The sequence below is a fragment of the Microplitis demolitor genome, chromosome 6 (genome assembly GCF_026212275.2).
Source record: "Microplitis demolitor isolate Queensland-Clemson2020A chromosome 6, iyMicDemo2.1a, whole genome shotgun sequence".
NCBI lineage: Eukaryota > Metazoa > Arthropoda > Insecta > Hymenoptera > Braconidae > Microplitis > Microplitis demolitor.
The window spans coordinates 5,712,849-5,735,740 of NC_068550.1; the positions used below are offsets into that span (position 1 = coordinate 5,712,849).

General features: G+C 29.6%; 4 protein-coding genes across 8 annotated transcripts; 3 read left to right on the top strand and 1 right to left on the bottom strand.

The window, feature by feature from the left end:
* The first annotated feature begins 68 nt into the window (after positions 1-68).
* On the top strand, positions 69-4,524 carry LOC103577621 (myogenesis-regulating glycosidase). 3 transcript variants are annotated; one of them, XM_008558353.3, is made up of 4 exons: positions 69-413; positions 1,941-2,150; positions 2,225-2,335; positions 2,603-4,524. In XM_008558353.3, exons 1-4 carry the CDS (start codon positions 292-294, stop codon positions 4,503-4,505), a joined length of 2,346 nt encoding a protein of 781 aa, XP_008556575.1. In that variant the 5' UTR covers positions 69-291; the 3' UTR covers positions 4,506-4,524. The 3 variants fall into 3 exon arrangements, with proteins under 3 accessions (XP_008556575.1, XP_008556577.1, XP_008556576.1); XM_008558355.3 differs by lacking the exon at positions 69-413 and adding an exon at positions 1,308-1,414; XM_008558354.2 differs by lacking the exon at positions 69-413 and adding an exon at positions 1,447-1,824.
* Positions 4,525-5,546: 1,022 nt separating this feature from the next.
* On the top strand, positions 5,547-13,857 carry LOC103577622 (MAGUK p55 subfamily member 2). 2 transcript variants are annotated; one of them, XM_008558358.3, is made up of 8 exons: positions 5,547-5,975; positions 8,001-8,116; positions 10,460-10,798; positions 10,879-11,115; positions 11,692-12,166; positions 12,244-12,578; positions 13,271-13,345; positions 13,517-13,857. In XM_008558358.3, the coding sequence occupies exons 1-8, from the start codon at positions 5,891-5,893 to the stop codon at positions 13,691-13,693; spliced, it is 1,839 nt and encodes a 612-aa protein (XP_008556580.1). In that variant the 5' UTR covers positions 5,547-5,890; the 3' UTR covers positions 13,694-13,857. The 2 variants fall into 2 exon arrangements, with proteins under 2 accessions (XP_008556580.1, XP_008556579.1); XM_008558357.3 differs by lacking the exon at positions 5,547-5,975 and adding an exon at positions 6,675-7,005.
* A 1,500-nt stretch (positions 13,858-15,357) lies between these two features.
* On the top strand, positions 15,358-18,943 carry LOC103577623 (KICSTOR complex protein kaptin). 2 transcript variants are annotated; one of them, XM_053739970.1, is made up of 8 exons: positions 15,358-15,515; positions 15,634-15,853; positions 15,939-16,201; positions 17,098-17,264; positions 17,374-17,540; positions 17,628-17,697; positions 17,776-18,067; positions 18,700-18,943. In XM_053739970.1, the coding sequence occupies exons 1-8, from the start codon at positions 15,498-15,500 to the stop codon at positions 18,787-18,789; spliced, it is 1,287 nt and encodes a 428-aa protein (XP_053595945.1). In that variant the 5' UTR covers positions 15,358-15,497; the 3' UTR covers positions 18,790-18,943. The 2 variants fall into 2 exon arrangements, with proteins under 2 accessions (XP_053595945.1, XP_008556581.1); XM_008558359.2 differs by having other exon boundaries at positions 15,359-15,515; positions 17,625-17,697.
* A 99-nt stretch (positions 18,944-19,042) lies between these two features.
* On the bottom strand, positions 19,043-21,665 carry LOC103577624 (transmembrane emp24 domain-containing protein 2). The gene is made up of 3 exons (XM_008558360.3): positions 21,448-21,665; positions 21,016-21,356; positions 19,043-19,292 (listed from the first exon to the last, which is right to left on the bottom strand). The coding sequence occupies exons 1-3, from the start codon at positions 21,572-21,574 to the stop codon at positions 19,143-19,145; spliced, it is 618 nt and encodes a 205-aa protein (XP_008556582.1). The 5' UTR covers positions 21,575-21,665; the 3' UTR covers positions 19,043-19,142.
* Positions 21,666-22,892: the final 1,227 nt, after the last annotated feature.

Here is a 22,892-nt window from a genome sequence, read left to right on the forward strand (position 1 = left end):
ACGTAATTCATTAGCTCCCACTCGTTACACTGACATTATTCAATAATGTTGTCTCTTTTTCTCATCATCCTCATCCGTAGTTTAAGTTGATAGTTGTCTTTAACATCACGCATGTAAAGTATTAAGTACACATGATACATGATAGTTTAGATAATATTTTTAAAAATAAAAACTGACACATTAAATTTTATATTCTAATTTATTAAACATTTTACTAAATATACAAAGTTATGATTTATTAAATCAGTTAATTAATTAATTAATTAGTTTATTTATTTATTTATTCAAAAAATGACAACTAAATACAGACTGAGTGATAGCGAGAGTAGTGTTACATTTAGCAATAGCGGCTCCACACCAAACGGTAGCTTAGGATCTGAAACAGATGATGAACCTCATGATGATTTATCTAAGTATGTTTATTCATTAATAAGACAATAAAAAACATTTTTATTTCAGGATTTTATTTGTTTATCATTAAAAAATCTTTCATATTTTTTTCAGTCTTTAATTTTCATTTTAATTAAAAATTCTTCACGAGTTTATAAGTTACAAAAAACAAATTTTTAAGCCATTGAATTTCAAATTACATAAATTATGAATTACTCAAACTAAATAATTTTCAAATATTCATTTTTTTCATATATTTTAACATCTAGCATTCTAATTTGTTTTAATCCGCTATTAAAATTAATTTTAAAAAAATTTAATTATTGAATTACAATAAATCATCAAGTTTTAGTAAATAAAAGTAATAAAATTTTTAAAAATTAAGTCAAGTAAATTTTTAATAAAAAAACTTTAAATTTCCTTAATAAATACTTTTTTCTTTTAATTATAAAATTTATTAATTATTTAAAAATTTTTTAATCCCGCCATTAAATTAATTCGAAAAAAATTAAATTATAATCAATCAATCATTCATTTTTTTACACTTGTATACATTTTTAACACACGTTAATAATCTATGAAAAATTTTGAATATTATTTTTCATTTCTCCTTAACAAATTAATCATCAAAAATTTCTTATCACAATTCTAATTAATTAAAAAAAAAAAATCTCAGTTCAATAAACTTAAAAATAAAAAAAAAACAAATATATATATTAATCTACTCCATTAATAATTTAATTGCCCCCAATAAATTTAAAAATTATTTAGCAAAGCACCTATAAAAAAAACAATTAATTAGATAAATTGTTGATATAGTTAAACAACATTTAATTATACTTACATGTGTCACTATCTAAATATCACCGAGATCAACAATATAAATATTTACACAACTCAGTTTTAAAACTCGCGTAATTATCACTACACAGTCTGAAGGCTCTCGTACCAAATGAAACCACCGAAGGCATATATATAAATATTTTAAAAACATCAGTTCTTAAAATATTTCCAAATGGTTAAGGTACGTTAATGTTAACATTATTTTATATTTACATTTACTGAAACGTGTTGTGTTCAGTGATGCGGCGGTAATACTAATTTATTATAATGTATATTATAATGAGTTGCTTTACTCGCTTCGATCAGAAATACTTGATATCTTAAGTATACTCAGTATATCACTTCAGGGTTATCAGGTCATTTTTATATTAATTTTTGTTTTTTACATTTAATATTTACTTATTTTATTTAAAACTATACAAGGACATCATTTTTGTTATATAGATTTAGTTCAAGTTAAACTTGATAACTAGTTAGTTATTTGTTAGTGTGTCTAAGTAGAATTAGCTAATAGATTATATTTATTACAATATATTGTTAATACAACATGTTACCGCGATATGACGTCGGTAGTGCGGTTTCTTTGCAGAGGTGATGGAATTTAAATTTTATTTTTGTAAAAAATATTTTCCCGGCTAAAATGTTTTTTTGTAAATTATGTGCTTATTTTTAGAAAATTTTAAAAATGTTTTTATTTCGAATTTCAGAGTCCCGTTGCAAGCGCCGCCGAGAAGAAAAAGTAAAATAGTGGTGATGAACCAAAAACATGACTCCGGAAACGATCTCGCGGATATACAAAGTCCGAATTCAACGATAACGAGTGTGAACAGTATTAGCAGTTTACTGAAAGAAAAATTGCAATTATCGATACCTCAGGCACTGCGCAGTAGCAAAAAACGTCAGAATGATGATTACAGGTTGATTATAATATTTTATTTATTGATAATCATTTTTTTATCGGATTGTAAAGACACTTCTTTTTTTTTTGCAGACTACGAGCTTTTGTGGGATTTCTGTTTTTGTGTGTGATATTTTTGGTGGGTTTTGCACATATTTATTACACGCAAAATGTCCTACAACGCGCTTACTTTCAAAAGTTCAGGTAATTTTTTGATTTTTTAGTAAATTTGGACACTAAAATTTAAAAAAAAAAAAAACAAAATGAATGTGATTTCTGAATTATGGATAAAATTCCGCGTAAAATGAGTACCCACAACGATATATTTGGGTAAGATGGTCAGCATGTGATTAACTAATTAATTAAATATTAATATTTTTAAAAAATTCTAAATATATTGATGTGGGTATTCAAACTAGAGGAAATTGACTCCTTAATCCAAGTGTGCAACATAAAACTTTTTTTCCACAGGCTGAACAAAAACGACCGCTCGCTTCATGTGTACAGTAACACGGGTACCGAAGTAGTGTCAGCAAAATTAGGGATTGGAATCCCTGAAAACACTGGCGTGTATCCCTGTCTCCCGAACCACCAAAAAGCAAATTCTATTTGTTTAGAATATCTACATTATTCCCGACTCTACTTGTCACACAGTCAACGGGAGTCAATGCACTGCTACCACCTGACCTGGCAGAGTCTAAACTCACAGTTCAACCCCACAGACTGTTTCGACTGGTCCCTGCGCCGCGGACATTGGTACGGTGGCGGTCAAATTCAAAACATGGCCTACCCCTTAGACTCCGGGAAACTTGACCTATCGGCTTTCATAACCGGGGACATCCGCCGTCACCCCTTCGGGAACGTCCTCAAACGATACTTCCTAAACTCAAAAGGTGCCACCATAATCATAGACCCCGAATCGCCTCTCTACATTTCAATAAACGCCAACAAGACCAAAGATTTCTGTCTTCAGGCAAAACACGACGAGTTTGCTTACATAAACCACCTGACCCCTCTGCCCCAACTTAAATATTCAATTTGCACAGCAGACAACATCACATATCTCCATTCATTGATTGCCGAAAAGTCACTCTGGGACGGCCTCAAACCCGATGAACTTCAAGCAGTTGACGTCCTTCTCTCAGAACCAATTTGGCAAATTTCTCCGACCAATGAAGCTGCGATCTACAACTACACCGAAGACGTAATTGCTCTGGGGTTCCTTCGTCAAGGGCACGTATTGCTTAGCGAAGAGTGGCAATCTAGTCCAGGTGACTTTGTTCTCGACGAAAATCGGTTTCCTTCAATGGAAGAGACCATCAACATAATTCGCCGTCGCGGGTTCCAAGTTGTCTTCACAATTCAGCCGTTCATATCCACGGAATCAGTTAATTTCAAAGACGCAATAGCGAATCGCTTGTTGATATCCGAAAGAGGAAGCGATCCACGGATTCCCGCATTGACTCGCTATCACAAAAGCAACAGTGCCGGTGTCCTGGACATCACCAACAACAAAACGCTGCCTTGGTTACTAAAGAAGCTGGAGGATCTCAAGAACAAATATCACATCCAGTCATTTTATCTTGATCTGGGAACGGCCCATGACATGCCGCATTACTACAAATGTGAACAGCCTCTGAGAAATCCTGATCACTACAAAACTCTCTTTACTAAAGCGATAGTCGGTTCCGTTCCTGTTTTGGGTGTCTCGGGTGCCATTTTGCGGCCAAAAGCCCCTGTCTTTGTGAGCTTACCCCCATTCCCTTCATCTTGGAAGGCCATAAAAACGGTAATTCCGACAATTCTGAGTTACGGAATGATCGGGTTCCCTTTCATTATGCCCGGAGCTGTTGGGGGAGACGTTGCGCTTCCTATGTCTGATAATAATCCTAACAATGATAATGAAGTTAATTTGCCGGACAAAGAACTGTATGTAAGATGGCTGCAGCTATCAACATTCTTACCGGTTATTAGATTCACGCATTTGCCGAGCAAATATGAAGACGAGAATGTTCTGGAGATGGCCAAGTCACTGACTACTTTGAGGCAAAAAACAGTGACGCCTTTGTTGAAGAAGTATGCCAATGAAACGCTCAGCTCGGGATTGCCGATCATAAGGCCGCTGTGGATGTTGGACCCAATGGATACCGCCTGCCATGTTGTCGTTGATGAGTTTTCTGTAGGAGAGGAGCTAATTGTCGCACCAATTTTGTACTCTGGGAGCAGGCAGAGAGAAGTTTATCTGCCCTCGGGAGTCTGGAGGGATGGAATTGACGGGAGTTTAAGAAAGGGTTCAAGATGGATTCATAATTATAGGGTTGCTGAGGATAAGATTGCGTATTTTGTTAAAATGCCTGATAATATTTTGTTTTGAAATAAATTTTTTTAGTTAATTCGTGATTTTTACTTTTTTTTTTTAATTATTATGTACTTTTTTGAAGAAATTTTTTTTTTTAATTTGGTTGCTAATTTTAAATTATTTGAAATTATTTTCGAGTAACATGAAAGCTCCGTCATCAGTTTTGAAATCCCTGGTGGATCCAAATTACGATAAATTATCGTAATTTACGGTATTCAGAAAAATTACTATATTCAACGGTATTCTGAGGTACAGTATGGTAAACCTACGGTATTTTATGGCAAAATCGGCATTTGTACCGTAAATTTGAAATAACAGAACGGTGATTTACAGTTAAATTGTGGCAAGTCTAAAGTATTTTATCGTAAAGTTAAGTATTGCACTATAAAAACTGTAAACATAAAAAACCAGCATACGGTGCCTATGGTACAAATACCGGAAATTACCGCAAATTGCGGTAAATTTTCCGTGGATGTAGCTAATTTAGATTAATTACGGTAAAATGGAGTAAATTACCGTAATTCGGATCCACCAGAGATTTTGTTTAATAGAATTAGAGAATTACAAAATTTTGATGAAGTAGTGAATTATAATTCTTTAAAATTTATATATTTTTATATAAGCAAATGATGTTTTTATTCTTCAGGCTATTGGTTTCCAATGGGAACTTTTTTCGGAACAAGGGTAAAATGTACTAAAATTACGTTTTAAAAAAGTTATTTTTTGACTCAAATTTCGCTCATATAAACTTGTAGATAAACTTTTTTTTTACTATCAAAATTACCAAAGTTTTCAAAAAGTTTTTCTTAAAATTGTAATCTGTCTCAAGTTTAGAAGTTCCACATATTTAATTTTTTTGAAACTAATTTTTTTTAAACTTTAATAAATTTATACAATATTTTTTTCTAAAAATATTAATCCAAAATGTTAAAAAAAAAATCATAATTCATATCTATTTAGAGTTTAAAAAAATAGAACAAGTCAATAATGTCTACAGACTATAAACTAAATTGTTTTGGATTCGATCGTCCAGAACACGACCTACACATATTAACCTCCATATATTTATACATATATATGTATATACATACACACCTAATCTATGAATAGTAAATTTAAAACGTTTTGATCGTTTGCCAAAGTAATAATTATTAAAACACCGCAACTTCCGATAGCCGAAACATCAAACCCCAGTTTTAAAAAAATAAAATTTTAAAAATAATATCTTAAGTTATTTTGTAACATATTCGTGACTATTAAGCCACGTAAATAAGAGTTTGATCGATCGCGTACACAATGAAGCTAAAAAAAGTGTAGTATTAGTGTAATAGTCACAATGTTTTACAAGTTGCAACAGTACACTCAAACTTACTTGCGACAAGTTCAAAGTTAATCATAAAATGAAGTCTTTGATTAATAAACCCACTTGTGGATATTTTGGTGATAAATTAATTCAACGGCCAGCTGATTTTAAATCATCGACAGGTAAAATTTTTAAATTTGTCATTTTTTTTTTCTTTTTATAAATTTAGTTCATTACTCTTTCGCATATTTTTTTTTTATTGTTATTATTATTCTCCCTCTTTACTGAAATTCACACTCTGGCAATTGTAAGTCAGAAGGAAAGTAGTTTTTAACTGATACTCATGTGGTTAACTTCTAAGAACGTGTATTTTTTTTATCTTTACGTTTGTAAAATTTTTTTAAGTCAATTTTTAATTAGTAAAAGTAATAAAAATTTTTTTAATCAAATCAAGTAAATTTTTTATCAAAAACTCGAATTAATTATTCGATCATTTGAATGTTTTCTTACCCGCTATTAAGTAAATTTGAAAAAAATTTAATTATTGAATTATAGTCAATTAATCTTTAATTCTTTTTAATCGTTTCGTTCGTTAAATTTTTCTGTTAATTTTTAATAAATAAAAGTAAAAAAATTTTTTTTAATATTCAAGTAAATTTTTAATAAAAAACTTAAAATTTTTGAATTATAATAATATAATTAATTGATCATTCAAATTCTTTTTTTGATAAGTTTTATGAGTTGTAAATACTTTTAAGTTCTAAATTTTTTTATTAGTAAAATTTTTTGCTGTTCATTTAGAGAAAAACAAATTTTCTAAAAAAGAATTTGACATTTTTTGTGGCCGTTTCAATTTAAAAATTCAGGGAACATAAACTCTGTCTTGGGACTTAAGTCCCCTTAAGTCCCAATCCCCACTTACAACTTTTACGCTTTAGCATGATACGTAAATTACATACTGTAGGTGCAGACTCGACTTTCGTTCGTCAAACGTTATATATATATAAAGAATTTTCTTCCCAACACGTGTATATATTTTTCATGACAAAAAAGTCAAATTAATAATGTGGTGTAATTAAATTTAAATACTACTGATTATTAATTAATATAAAAAAAAAATGGTGATTGGTAGAAAAAATAAAAATGATAATCGTCATTTACTAGCGAGTATTGACGAAGTGAATAATGGAAAAGTTCATCAAGCTGAAAATGGTAACTTTTTTTAATTTTATCTCAAAATAATTTATTTATATATAATTGATTAATTTTTTTACTGTACGTAATTATTTAATTAATTTTATTGTCTATATTCATGAATTTAATATCGGTCAGGTCATGAGAAATTTATTTGAATATAATATTATTTACATTTCGATCTGCTCTAGATAACGGTTACTTGTCTTACAATTGCATCATAATTGTTTTTTTTTTTTTTTTTATTCTAATTAACGAGTGACTGACGATAATTGATACATAACAGAGTTATAAAAAACTAGTGAAACTGAAGGTTGGGAGGTCGAATCCCCATCAGTGTATGGAGAGAAAAACATTTTCTTGAGGCGAGAAAAATTTCTTGCGTCAAGAAGTTCTTTTTTCTGTATAAGATATTGTATCACTGATTTTTTAATCGTTAAAATACCGTACACTGTAAAAAATTCTCAAACTCCATGATTCTGGGTGACGAAGTGAATTATTAGGATTTAATACAACTACGCAAACTGAGGCATTGTACAGTACGATACTGTAGTTGTTTCCAATACCATAAATTACCGCAAATTTCATTAACCCTCAGTAATTTATCGTAACTCGAATCTACTAGGGAATTTTTTAAAAATATATCAGAGCTTATTGATCTTGAGAACCTTAACAAGTTTTGGGTTATCGGAATATTTCTTTAAACTCAAAAATAAAAAAAATAAATCAGGTGGTTAAAAGAAAATTTAAAAAATTAATTGATAAAAAGTTAATAAGTACTTTTGAAGTCTAAAAAAAATTCTTAATAAAATCTATAACACCTGTAGAAGGAAATTATTGATCGAAAACGTGGCTACCACGCCCGCGATTCAACCCCTACGGCATTCACCCCCAAGTCTATAGACATTTGCGCATTCACAACCCCCACTATATATCATCTGGCTCTCGTTTAGTCAGAGAAGATCGAGGTTTTATAGTTATTGAGAATGCGAATAACGTTATGATTGTTCCAGCCGCCTTCATGCACGTCAGGGAAAATATTAAAGACCTGGGTAAAGTCGCCGACGATACTGATTTATTATTCCTCAAGGGTTTATTAGACAGTCCTGTTGTCAATTCACTGGTCAGGGTAAGTCTAAAATTACTTATTACTTACAAACTATCAGAACTATGATAATTTTCCATCAAATTTAATTTTTATTTTCTAATCATCCGATACGTGTTCTAATAATTTACTTTTGCAATCTATAAAAATTAACTTTACTTATTTTTTTAGGTCAAATTTTTTCGACAGTAATTCTAATGACCTAAAGCATTGAACTCTTTAGTTGAATTCATTGCTTTTTTTTAATTAACACTTGAAATTTAATAAATGAATAATTCAGAAAAAAATGTGCTGCAAAAAATTAATAAATTTTTGGTAGGAAAAAATTTCGATGACAATCTAAAAGGCAATAATAACAATGTCACGTGTGTAATTACATTTTAAATGAAAGACTTCTTTTTCTCTGTTGTTTTTCTCTTTTTCTTTTTCTATTTATCTCTCTGTTAGTCATTTTACTCACTATGTTATCAATTAACATCGCTTTAATATGACGTATGAGATCACATGACCAAGACACTAGATTTTTATTAAATTTATTAATTTAATTAAAAACAATTTTTTTAGTTCAAGGACATTAAATAAAAAAAAAATTCTAGTAAATTTCAGAGTAAAATTTTTTTTTTTTTTTTTTAATAATAATAATAATAGTTAAAAAGTTTTGGTGCAAAAAGTTTGAAATTCACTTTAATAAATTTTTTTTTACCGTACGTTAATTTCTTGATTTTTTTAAACTATAAAATGTGTGCTAAAAATAATAAAACACTTTTTTTAAAAATTAAATTCTCTACAAAATTATATCGCATAATTTTGATCGTATCTGTTACAGTTTAGTATGATACTGAAATTATCGGTCGTAAAATAATTTTTAAAATTTTTTCAAAACGATAAATTATAAAAAAAAAAATATTAAAAAAAATTACACTTATAGTTTTTTGAATTTTCTACATGTGCATATTATTATTTTTTTTTGTAATTTATTAATTGAAAAAAAAAGTCGGAAAATTGTTAATTGTCTGTAAACTTCAAATCGTAATTTAGTTACAATTTAAAATTCCAGATTTAAAAATTATTGAGTTTTACAAAAATAAATTAATCGTGTTAAATTTTTTGTAATTAAAAAAAAATTGATAGTAAAGACGTCCCTGGTTTTTAATCATATAACGAAGCGTATAATATAATGCATACCAGAAGTAGAGAATGTTCATATCCCCACCTGTTTTTTTATTACAAACACCAAGAAAACTCAGCAAAACCATTAACTGTCCGCGGGATTTAATACGGGATACCGTAGTCAGCATGCAACATACATTTTTATATATTTATATATATAATATAATCTATGGACAATAGTATATACCTACAGTTCATATGAGAGTCTACAGGGTCTACAGTCTACAGTATTAAAGCATTAAAGCATAAAAGAGGGAAAGGAGGTGGTTTAGGCGCGGCTTCGTGGCTTTGTGACTCTCCGTGACGCCTGCTGCTGTAATACTCTCATTCGTTTATATTTTTACGTAAAAGACAGTAATCTTAAGTTGTTTATCCGTCCATAAATATATTTTAAGTCTGTTACAAGTTATTTTATTTAATTACTGTCACTATTTTTAAATATTTTAAATTTTAGTCTTGTGTAATTTTTATATTTTGTGAAAAAATGAAAGTTCTGTAAATTGTGTGAAACTATTGTTATTATTACTGTTATTAGTATTATTATTGAGAGTAACATTTAAATAGGTAATGAATATGTGCCACGATTGGAGTATTTTATTACTTATTTAAATAGATTTTTTTTTGGAGTGAAAATTACTTTTTTTTTTATTAAGATAACAATATTGTGTATTTTATTTGTGAGTCGTTACAGTATTGTCATTTTTAAATGATGACTAACCAACTTACATCACTGACCTTTTACTCCCACTTAAAAAGTCACTAGAGCAAATAATAATTAAAATTATTTTACTTTTTTGGAGTTTTTATAAAATTTTAACTAAAGTATCAAAGATACGGAAAAAAAGTATTTCATATTTTTTTAGGAAATTTAATTCTCTACAATAAAGGTTTCTTTAAACTTTTACGTAAAACGAATACTTTACCTATAATTTTAATTTCAAACATCAGATCTATGAATTTCAAAAAAATTCCCTTGAATTTACATTTTAAATTTCTAAAATTTCGACTAAAATATTGAAGCTACGAAAAATTATCAAGAATACATTCTTTTAGGAAATTAAATTCTCTACAAAAAATATCTCCATAAATTTTAACATAAATTCAATACTTTACTCATAATTTAAATTTGGAGCTACAAGTTAAATTTAAATTACTATAACTTTTTTTTTTAATTTCTTGTATTTTTTTTTTTTTTAGTTACAAGAAAGATTGGAAGAACCTCCTAAAGCAATAGAACCAATTTACCCCGAAATTTGTGACGTAGCTGAAGAAATATCTTACGTATTTGAAACGTCATTAAATTACGAAGCACGTGAGTTGTCACGAATTTTAAAAAAGTCTCACGTAAAGGCACTTTTGGAAACGCATGACGCAGTCGTAGAAGTACGTAAAGCTCCACCAGCTTCAGTAGCATCTCTAAGTATACCATCGTCATCAGTATCTTCAGAATCTTCATATAAATCAACGATGCCGAGTAGCGAAAGAACAGAAACTGTTCGGGTCGTTGGCCTGCGCCGTCAACCAAAAGAACCTCTGGTAGTTTTAAAAAAAATTATATAAATAATTTAACATGAATATAAAGATGTGTATTTAATATTCTGTATGTTTATGTACAGGGATTAACGGTCCAAGTTGACGATAGGGGTAATTTAATAATTGCGCGGATTCTCGGAGGCAGCACAGTCTCACGTCAAGGTCTCCTTAGACCTGGAGAAGTTATTATGGAAGTCAACAATAAACCCGTTCACACTGCTGATGAACTTCAGCATGCGATACAGGCAGCCAAAGAAAATTTATCATTGAAAGTCGCTCCAGGTATCTCCAGTGATAATAATAAGCCTATTAAATCAACTGTAAGTATTTTCTTCTTCAACTGTAACTTTTAATAGCGACAACTATTAGACAGTTTAATAGTTTTTTGTTTAATCAGCATGTGAGATAGAAAATTTTATGCTCTACAAAAATAATTGTATATATTTTTAGTATAAAACCAATCAGAAATGAGTTATTCTAATAAAACGAATTCAAATCATTTTTAAATATTTCATCTTTGCCGCTAAAATTGAGGAACAAATCAAAATTTTTGTATAAAAAAGTAGCTTAGCAGTTAGAAAATTTGATGATTTACAAAAAAGGTCTGATACAATTTTACCTTAAAATCAACCGGAAATTAGTTATTCTAAAAAAACCAACTTAGAGTAATTTTTTAAGAAATTTAAAAATTTTTTATCTTTAAGTTGCTGAAATTCAGGAACAAATTAAAATTTTTGTATAAAAAAGTAGCTTAGCAGTTAGGAAATTTGATGAGCTACAATAAAGGTCTGATACAATTTTACCGTAAAACCAACCGGAAATGAGTTATAGTAAAAAAATGAATTCAAAAAAACCAAAAGTATTGAAATCTTGACCTAACAAAAATAAATTTTTAGTGTTACATGCGAGCACTTTTCGACTACGACCCATCAGAAGACACTCTCCTGCCATGCCGAGAAATAGGGTTACCATTCAACCGAGGGGACATCCTACAGATCGTCGACCAGGCGGACCCTAACTGGTGGCAAGCCCGCCGTGTCGAAGGCGAAGGTCTCGGCGCCCCGGGTCTGATTCCTTCTCTAGAGCTCGAGGAGCGTCGCAAAGCCTTTGTTCCTCCCGAGGCAGACTTTGTCCATAAAATCGGCATCTGCGGGACTCGAGTATCGCGTAAGAAGAAGCGCAAAATGTACGAGTCAAAATCAAACGGCGAATTCGATAGCGCCGAGCTACTTCTCTATGAAGAGGTCGCACGAATGCCTCCTTTTCGTCGTAAGACTTTGGCACTCGTCGGACCAAGAGGTGTCGGCAGAAGGACCTTGAAGAATCGTTTAATTAATAGCGATCCTGAAAAATTTGGTACCATCGTTCCCTGTAAGTTATTTTTTTTAATTTATTAATTATTTTTTTTATAAGTAATTAAATAAATTTGTTTTTGTAAAATTATTCAGACACTTCAAGACCTCCAAGAGTTTTAGAAGAAAATGGAAAAAGTTACTGGTTCACAGATCGCGAGTCGATGGAAAATGATATTAAGCAGCATCGCTACCTTGAATTTGGTGAATATGGAAATCATCTTTATGGAACAAAACTAGATTCAGTACGTGAATTAATTCGCGCTGGTAAAATGTGTGTACTGGATTGCAGTCCAGGTGCATTGAAAACTTTACACAACAGCACTGAATTTATGCCCTACGTTATTTTTATTGCGGCACCGGGAATGGAACAACTTAAAACTCTTTACGATCATGGGAGATCTACTGGTGCAAGCAGTCGTAACTTAACTGTATGTAGTTTTTTTTACTTTCATACATTTTCATATATTTATTCATTATATTGATTCTGTATGCAATTTAATTATTTATACAATTAGTTAATTTTCTTAATTGTAGAAGTTGCATGTCTTTATTATCTTTATCATCAATTTAGAGGAAGGTCAATTTTTTTTTTTTCATGCTAATGAGTTGATTTGTACTAGAAAATATTTACTGGCGGGTAAATTCAAAAAAATTATTAGGAAATTTTGATCAAGCTCAAATTTATGAAAAACTATTTGTTGTATGAAAAAAAGTTTAAGATATTTTTTTCAGTAAATTTTGTGACAAAAAATATGAGCGCTTAAAAAAGTATGTACAATAATTAGAGCCTGAGATATGTAATTTTTTAATTAGTCTAATTAATGCATGAAATTAATTGTATTTTTTTATAATTCTTTAGAGCTCGAATATCTCGAACACTAATGAAAATATTGTAAAATTCATGGTTAAACTTTTGTAGTAAATATTTTAAGGAAAATAATTAGCCCAAAAACGAGTGGATACGATAGTTATAACCGGAGTTATTGAAAAAATAAATGTAAAAAAACTTTCTCGGGAGTAGTCATTAAGTTTAAAAATAATTTTAGTTTGTATGCAAGTTTTAATAATTTACTGTATGTTTTATATATTTTTTTTATGTATGTGATTGATGTACGAGTAGTTTGATCGTCAAAGCTCCATACGATACAGTTCCCGACGTGCTAGGACCTTAGAATCACTTGCATCATTGTACGAGGTTTGTATTTCGCATGCTTACTTATCTATTTTTTTAATTTAATAAATTAAATTACTGTTAATTCATTGTAACATTTATGGAATTTACCATCAATTGAGTGATCAGTGACTAATTAAATTGATTAATAAATAATAAGTATTTATAATTATATGAATTGTTATTTAAAAATAGGAAGACGATTTAAGATCGACATTAGAAGAATCAGCTGCCTTACAAAGAGCTTATGAAAAATATATCGATTTGGTAATCGTTAATGAAGATTTTGACAATACATTTCGTCAGGTAGTTGGTGCATTGGACGCATTGGCTACTGAACATCAATGGGTACCTGTTAATTGGATCTACTGATTTTTATACATAATAAATTAAAATATATACGTGAAAAAATAATTATATGAATAGTGAAATAAATTAATTAATTTGGTTGATTAATTATTATTAATATTATTATTATTGTGTTTTTTTCTAAGTCGAGAAATTGAAAATGTATTTAAAAATGCCGTCCATTTACTCGTAAGATTTATATTATTATTATTATTATTATTATTATTATTATTATTATTATTATTATTATTATTATTATTATTATTATTATTTTTATAATTATTATTAATTGTTTTAGTTCAATAAAATTGAATATAATTTTTTTTTATATTGTAAAGAAAAAAATATATAAATAGAATTGTTAGTACAATAAAAATAAATAGATTTTAAAAACCGCCAAGTGTCTAATTTTGAATAATTTTTTTATGATGTAAAAACTAATAAATAAATAAATAACAATGAAATTACGCCCTGAATTTTTAATATTTGCAATGAATTACTATAGACATGTAGAGGACATTTGAAAGTGTGAAATTGAGAGATTCTTTACCAAATATATATACTTATACATTTATACTTTCTACTAATACAAGTACGAGATATAAGTTTACACATCTTTGCTCTTTACTTAGTCATTCTACTTTACTTATTTTTTATATTAATATAATTATTCATATTCAATTTTCCTGTACTCAGGTACAATCTTTCAGTTAAATATTATAGACTATCAGAAGTGTATTTCTCTATAATTATTTTATATTTAATCTTTAAATACGATTGACACTATTTATCATGAAATAAATCATTAGAAGTTGGAGAAAACTAAAAATCATATGTCAAAATAAAACGGTGGCAGAATATGATAGAAAAATATTCAAATAAAAAAAAAAACACTTGAGTGTTTGAACAAACCTTGGTGGGGAAATAATATGCAGAAGGGTATCCTAATACACTTGGAGATTTGAATTAAATTGCTCCAAGTGCATTGCAGCTAAAAAAACGTCACTTAACTGCTATTTCCCACCAGACGATGCCAGATGATTGGGCTCAGGAACTTGGAAGTTATCAGCATCAGCAAACCGCAACACTTCACACGAGCACTGAACACTCAATACTTAACGACACCACAGACACTTTGCACAATTTAAATTTTACAAACACTGGACATTTTAATTAAACAATTACTATGAGCTATAAATTTTATGGATAATTTCGCGAATTAACTGCAATACTGTGTTTCAATTTGAACGTAATGAAAGATCTGGACTACTACTGCCGTTGTCTATGATACTGACTGTTGCTATTGGACCGCCACTCGATACAAAGCAATCGATTTTGCGATTCATTCTCCCACCTCCACTTTAACCAAAATTTGAACGTTGAACACAGCAACACGCGGTAGCGCGGTCTTGGCGCGAAATTTCAAAATTGAAATTGCATAATTCTATAAAAGTTTATAGTGTCAATAATTATATTAATTACACTAAAAAGTATGCTTGAAATTTTTTATTTTTATCAATAATTTATTAAATATTCTTATTACTTGCGCGGTAAATTTAAATATTTGAAAAATAATTTATTAGAAGTGGAAGAAAAATTATAGATCATAAATCAAAAGAAAATGGCGGCTCTCTAATTAGCAGGTGGAGGCACCTGATGCATTAAGAACATAACTTATCACTATTTTTTTTTCTCACTCACATTTCCATTACTAAAAAAAAAACGAGTTTGTTATTTACTTAAAAACAAAATGTTATGCTGTCAGTCATATTATTTTTTTACTTTACTACTAAAATAAATGTTGACACTTTAATGAAATTTTTTAACTATGACTGAACAAATTCAAGTAAGTAGATTTAATATTATTGTAAAAAAAAATATAAATTTAATATAATATAAATTACGAACAATTACCTCAGCATAAGTTATAAAGATAACAATGATCAGTATTTTTAACATTACAGAGTGTCGAAAAAAAGTTGGGGACAATGATAAATATCCATTGGTTTCCTTTAACTTCACAAGGCAACGTTTACTCAATGTCGAAATTATGTTCGCCTTATGGCACAAATAAGATATTAGTCGCTTCATTAAAAAGAAAAATATTTTCTTGCGGATATCAACAGAACAATACGAAAATTCTTCGACCATTAGTTAAAGAATTACTTTTCACTTACATACCGAGTAAATAATGTTAACATATTTTTTAATTTATAAGCAATGTAGTGGCTCATAAATATTTTTATTTTAAATAATTTGAAATTACTAGGTGGTGCCGAAATAATTTCTGTTGACGCTTATAATAAGCATCATTCTGATGAAGAATTTGTTATTGGAATAACAATCATAAAACCTAGTAATGAAGGCAGTATAGAAAGATATTTAAATATTTATTCTGAAAGTACTGGTGATGGGGAGAATAGCGAAACTTCTATTGAAACAATTGCTCAGAATTGTCTTACTGTTGAGTTAACTTATACGCCATATTTATTGTATCATACTATTATACAAGATGAAGAAATTGGTCAAGAGGCTTGTATTTATTAAATTTTATGCTTATTAGTATTAAAAATCTAAAAAATGGTTGACCCTGTAGGCCAGCCCCAAAACTTCCAGCTTTTTTCAAGCTCAGAGAACTCGAAAATGTCACTATGGATAAACTTTTGAGCTCGCTGAGCTCGAAAGACAGACCAAAAGAATATATATTTCACTGAAAAAAAAGTCATTTGATCTGATGATATCCATTATCAAACTTTAAAATAAATTAGTCAAGCGATTAACGAGTTATGCAAGAAAGACCTAAAAAAAAATTTATTTTTTGTACAACTTGTAAAGTATTCGACTAATCGACTTCTAAAACTATTCAGTTCTAAGCTTTGAGCCCTTTCGATTGTCTCCAAATACGTTCAAATCGGTTGATTCTCTCCAAAGATATCGTCGGCCAAAAAAAGTTTACACACACATACTGACGGACGGACATATATCCGAAAATAGTCGGAATCGCTTTCTAGAACCTCAAAATGTCAAGATCTGATGAAAACTCAATTTTTGAAAATCGAACCGAAACCAATAACTTCCCCTTTTGAAAACTAGAAAGCTTCTGTGCGCTGATGTGCACTCACTATTTTTTACCTCTGATAATCTTTTGATAATTCCCTTCCACGCCCCCCTTATGAGAAAATCGTTATTAAAAATATTCATCATGGATGCCTATGGTCCTTATTGGCCACTAACATAACCATCCATCCTCATAGCAACCGTTGCTATGTCAACAGTCTTCATAGCAACCGTTGCTATGACTATAAGCGGTGACATAACCAACTTTTTTGGAATAAATTTAAAATTTTCATAGCGGGAAGTTAAAAATCAAATTTTTTACATGGGGAATTTTTTGTCTTCTTTTTAATGTTTATTAATCAACTCAACAGGTTGTCTGGCTAATTTCTGGTAGTGATAATCAGTTACATATGATTCGTGAAGATAAATTGAATCATGGATATACAGAATTTCCATTAGACAAATATTTTCCGGAATTAGTTAATTTACAAACTATTGTTTTGTGGATTAATGTTTATTACTACAATAATAATAAAAGGTTTTATATCAATATAAATTATATTATTTTCAAGATAAATTGTAAGGCTAAAGACATGTGATATATAGATGTTAAAAGTCTATATTTTATATTAAAATTTTTATTTCAGGAGATTAACTGCAGTATCGTGTGAATGTGGTCTAGTAAAAGTCACATTAGTTGATGTAGAAAATAAAAAAAAACTAAAAGAATGGATTCTTCGTTACGACAGACCTGTGTCGAGGATACAAATTTTTTCCCAGCGTAATAATTTATCCAGTCAAATATTTACTAAAGGTACAACTTTCATTTAAATTATGTTACCATGTGTATTAAATATTTATTTTGATATATATATTCATTTTATTGATATTGGTACAGAAGATGATGTAAATACTCAGCCAAATTTAAATATTTTAATTGTTAATGCATTGGATCCATCCATAGTATTTACGTAAGTTAATTTCAAGATCAAATGAGTTTAATGATAAGATTATTGTAAATTATACTATTGTAATTAAATATTTTGTAGAGATATTTTGCGGTATGGTATGAAAAAAGAAGTAGTTTTACAAACAGGAGATAACACAGATTGCATTTTATCATCTTGCGTTGCTGACATTAACATGGATGGAAATAATGAAATATTATTAGGAACTTATAGTCATGAAATATTGATTTACATATACGATAAAAGTAAATGGATTCTAATGGATAAAAAAAAATTTGATTCCCCAGTTCATTCAATGTGTTATTTAGATTTAACTGGAGATGGCCTTAAAGAATTGGTTGTGTTGACGCAACGAGGAGTATATTTCTTACAAGTATTTATTGCTCTTTTGCGACCATTAGTAAATAGTATATTGTGTGACTAGGGATGGAACAAAACGATTTCAGACCCGAGTGAAGTTGGCTGACATCACTCGCAGTCTGAAATCGTCTTTCATACTGAGTTACACACTAGATTTTCCATGATTACCTGCATTGGAACTTAAAGTTTCAGTGTCAGCAACCAGTCAGAAACAAGTTAATTTAAGACCAATGGTATCATCAACTATTAGCGTACGCGTAAATTGTCATTTGCAATTTATAATTAAGTAGAAACTATAAATACTATTTATTATTGACACCAATTTTTATAAAACTTAATCACAGTCAGAACTGTCATTTACGTGAATAAAATTAATGGTCTGAAATTACTATTAAACAAATAACAAGTATCAGAGTTTAAATTGCGAAAGCCTTTAGTCAGCGAGCAGAAACTTTATTTTTTTGTTCCCAAGAGACGAAACAAGTTTCTTTCTGCCCGCTGACTGAAGCATTCACAACTAACGCGTTTGCTAAAATTCATTCGCGGCATTTGACTGAAATTCGCTTGTTTCTTGTCTGTAGAGACACTGAAACTTCAAGTTTAGATGCTGGTATCATGAAAAAATAATTATCTATTATGTTTTAGCATGAACCAAAAGAAGTGGCTGACTTGTGGAGAAAACGGTTCGAAAAACTCATGAAATCTAGTACTCAAATAATGGCGGATAATAAATAAATAAATAAACAAATTTTTAAATCTTTAAATAAATTTAATGGGTTGAAACATGATAAACTCTTTGAAAGTGTTTAGATTATAATTGAAAAATTAAACCCAATCGAAAATTATAACTAACAGAGGACAAATAAATTTAATTTATATTTTTGATAATAATATACTTTTTAATAATTAAATTAAAAAAAGAAAAAAAAATATAAGTAATAAATAATAGAATATAAAAGTAAAGTATTAAATTGAGAAATCATTAATATTCACAAATTTATAAATCGTTTTATTAAAAGTTTGAAATTTTATCGCGCTATTGTAACAATTATTTGGTTTTTTTTACAAATTGTTTTTATTTATATTTATTATACAACCCTTCTTACTTCAAAGAAACGTTTGAGATAAAATATTTGACCTACAGTCATAGCGGCTAATACAGTGGCTTCGAAAATTGACCACAGTACCACTCGGAAATTAGTGCTTTCATTGATAGCACGATGATTACGATCACGTACCTGTAATAATATGAAAATTTGTACATATTTTTTTAAAGATAATAAAATACATTATTTAAGGTAGTTGCCCTACTACAATGTTGTCAAAAAGTTATCAATTAAAACGAGATATTGCGTTTGTTTGATGCTGTACCAGAGAAAAGTTTCCGACACAGTACTAATATATACGTACCCACAAATACTGTAACCATTTTCTTAAATTATAATCTGACAACGTCGCATATGCTCTTCCATTTACTGTATAGTGTACTGAGTACACGGTACTGGCTAATATTCTGGAGTATACTGTTACATCGAGGTAAAAAAAAATTTCAGATAGTAACCACTTACATCTGAATTATACTCAGTACTATTTCAGATTTAACTGGGTCACATCTCATATGTAACTCACCCTGATTGCCAAGTTGGCCGCAAAAGTTGGCATTTCCATAAGTTGATAGCAACTTTCACTTTTTGTAACTGTTGACTACAATTTTCTCAGAAAGTTGTCGACAGGTTGTGGCAGTAGATTGTCAGCAACTTTCTGGGAAACTTGTTGTCAACTTGCAGTCAACAGTTACAAAAGCTGAAAGTTGTCATCAAGTTGGTTGCAACTCATGTACATTGATTTTCTGATCAGAAACTCTGGCGATCAGGACTGTTACATCTCAGATTATACAGCGCTAGATTATACTAGTTGCGATCTCGCGTAGTATCTCGCGCCAAGTACACGTTAAAGCACATGTATATGTGTGAGTGTGTATGGCGCAAGCCTACTGTATATCTTTACTGCAGACAGTGGTTCACTCATTGTCATTAATGCCTGGCCCCCTGCTTGGTAAAGAATTTATAGTCTGGGGGACCAGGCATTAATGACAACGAGTGTTCTGGATTATACTCAATTCTATCTTAGATTTAACTCAGTTACATCTCAGCCATTTTTTTCTAGCGCATAATCGAAGTTACTGTCAATTATGGTACTACGGTAACAATGGCTGAGATTTAACTGAGTTTAATCCAGATGTACGTAGTTACTACCCGAAATATTTTTTTACCTCAGATGTAACTGAATATAATCCGAGATAGTAGCTAGTACCATTTTGTTTTTTCCATGTATCTGTTCAAGTTTACCGCTTAAATATTATTATCCATACTCGCGTACAGCGTTGTCAGATTTCTGTCTGTTTCACCATGTATATTTTTTCATTTAATGTTAAACTTTGCGTTGCTATATCTCAACAATAAGATGGTGAATACTTTTTCTTTCTTTTAAAAAATTCATAACAAATTCATTAATTTTCTGTTAGTTTTTCTATTAGAATCAAGAACGCGATTTGAAACGCATACTTCTCATCGCTCGCAATGTTAATGATCCGAACTTTGATTATAAATATCTCGAATTAGAGATGGTCAATCGACTGAAAATTTTAATGACAATCTTATCTCCCCTTATTAGAAAATACGATTAATATATTAATCATAATAAAAAATGTTTCAATCGATTTAAATACTCATGAATAGTTTTTAATTTTAAAATAATAAATAATCTTTTGATGATTAGAGATGATTAAATGTAAAAAAAACCATGATGATTAAGAGCACTAAAGATGATTAAATTTTTAATCATGATTCATTATATTTTCTAATCAGGAATTAATATCTTTAATAAATATACAAAATTTTCTAATTTTCTGACACTATGCTCGTTACCCGACAACTACCTTAAAAATAATACCATACATACCGCCATGTACTCTTGTTCATTTCTAACATCACGTAACCCATTGCCTAAGTCAGTAATCATGTCCTCCAGTTTACGATGATTGACAGAATCTTCATCAGTTGGAACATTTTCATCTTTGTTTTTAGTGGGCTGATGAACATCGATATTGAACATGACATTCTTAGGTGTCATTGTGCTCTTCTTATTACTAAAGCAATAAGTATATCGTCCATCGACGTTAGCAGCAAATGTATATTTTCCACTTCCTTCTTGCTCGCCTTCATGAATAATTTTTCCATCTGGACCAAAAATCTTAATGTCTATATCTAAAAACCCACCTTCAGCAACTTCAAATGTTACTCCTACGAGGAATAAAATAAATATATTTATTAATTATTCAAAATAAGTAAAAATATCAACGATGGGAGAAAAAAAATAAATAAAATAACTAACCCATTTTTGTGTCCTTGTCAATTTTTTCAAAGAAACATTCTTCTGCATGTGCATCTACAGTTATAGTATAAGCATTTATACTGCAAATACTATAAAATACCAACAATAAATTAAATAATAATATCATTTTTATATTTTTAACTAAACTTTGTTTTTTACACGTATCTGTCAACGTTGATTGTTACTAAATTTTATGTCTACTTCTAGTGCCACGTACGTAGTGCCGGCGTGATTCGTAATAAAAATCTAGGGAATTTTTCATCGTCAGTTTCTGGAAATATTTTGTATTATTACTAGCGAATGAGCGTGAGTGTAGCAGACATGGAGGCCAGAGCCGATGTCCAAAAGTCATTTGTTCGATGCAAAATATTCGATTTGCGAAAAGTTGTAGAGTAGACATCATCTCCTGGAAAAAAAATGTCGATAAATAAACTAAAAGTTTAAAACTTAAAGTGAGTTACAGTGAAAATTTATGAAACGAAATATTGAGTAAGTTCCGAAATGCGCTGCAGCTCAGCAGCAGATCGTACAAGTACAGGTAGTAGAAGCACGATTTTTGCGGGAAATACTTGTGTGTTTTTTTTTTTAATATTTTAAATATTTCTATCAAATTCTACTACCATTTTATTTTGATTTATGATTTTTAATTTTTCTTCCATTTCTAATAAATTATTTTTCAAATATTTAAATTTACCGCGTAAGTAATAAGAATATTTAATAAATTATTGATAAAAATAAAAAATTTCGAGTATACTTTTTATTCTAATTAATATAATTATTGACACTAATAAATTTTCATAAAATTATTCAATTTCAATTTTAAAATTTCGCGCCAAGACAGCGCTACTGCGCGTTGCTGTGTTCAACGTTCAAATTTTTGTTAAAGTGGAGGTGGGAGAATGAATCGCAAAATCGATTGCTTTGTATCGAGTGGCGGTCCAATAGCAACAGTCAGTATCATAGACAACGGCAGTAGTAGTCCAGATCTTTCTTTACGTTCAAATTGAAACACAGTATTGCAGTTAATTCGCGAAATTATCCATAAAATTTATAGCTCATAGTAATTGTTTAATTAAAATGTCCAGTGTTTGTAAAATTTAAATTGTGCAAAGTGTCTGTGGTGTCGTTAAGTATTGAGTGTTCAGTGCTCGTGTGAAGTGTTGCGGTTTGCTGATGCTGATAACTTCCAAGTTCCTGAGCCCAATCATCTGGCATCGTCTGGTGGGAAATAGCAGTTAAGTGACGTTTTTTTAGCTGCAATGCACTTGGAGCAATTTAATTCAAATCTCCAAGTGTATTAGGATACCCTTCTGCATATTATTTCCCCACCAAGGTTTGTTCAAACACTCAAGTGTTTTTTTTTTTAATTTAAATATTTTTCTATTATATTCTGCCACCATTTTATTTTGACATACGATTTTTAGTTTTCTCCAACTTCTAATGAT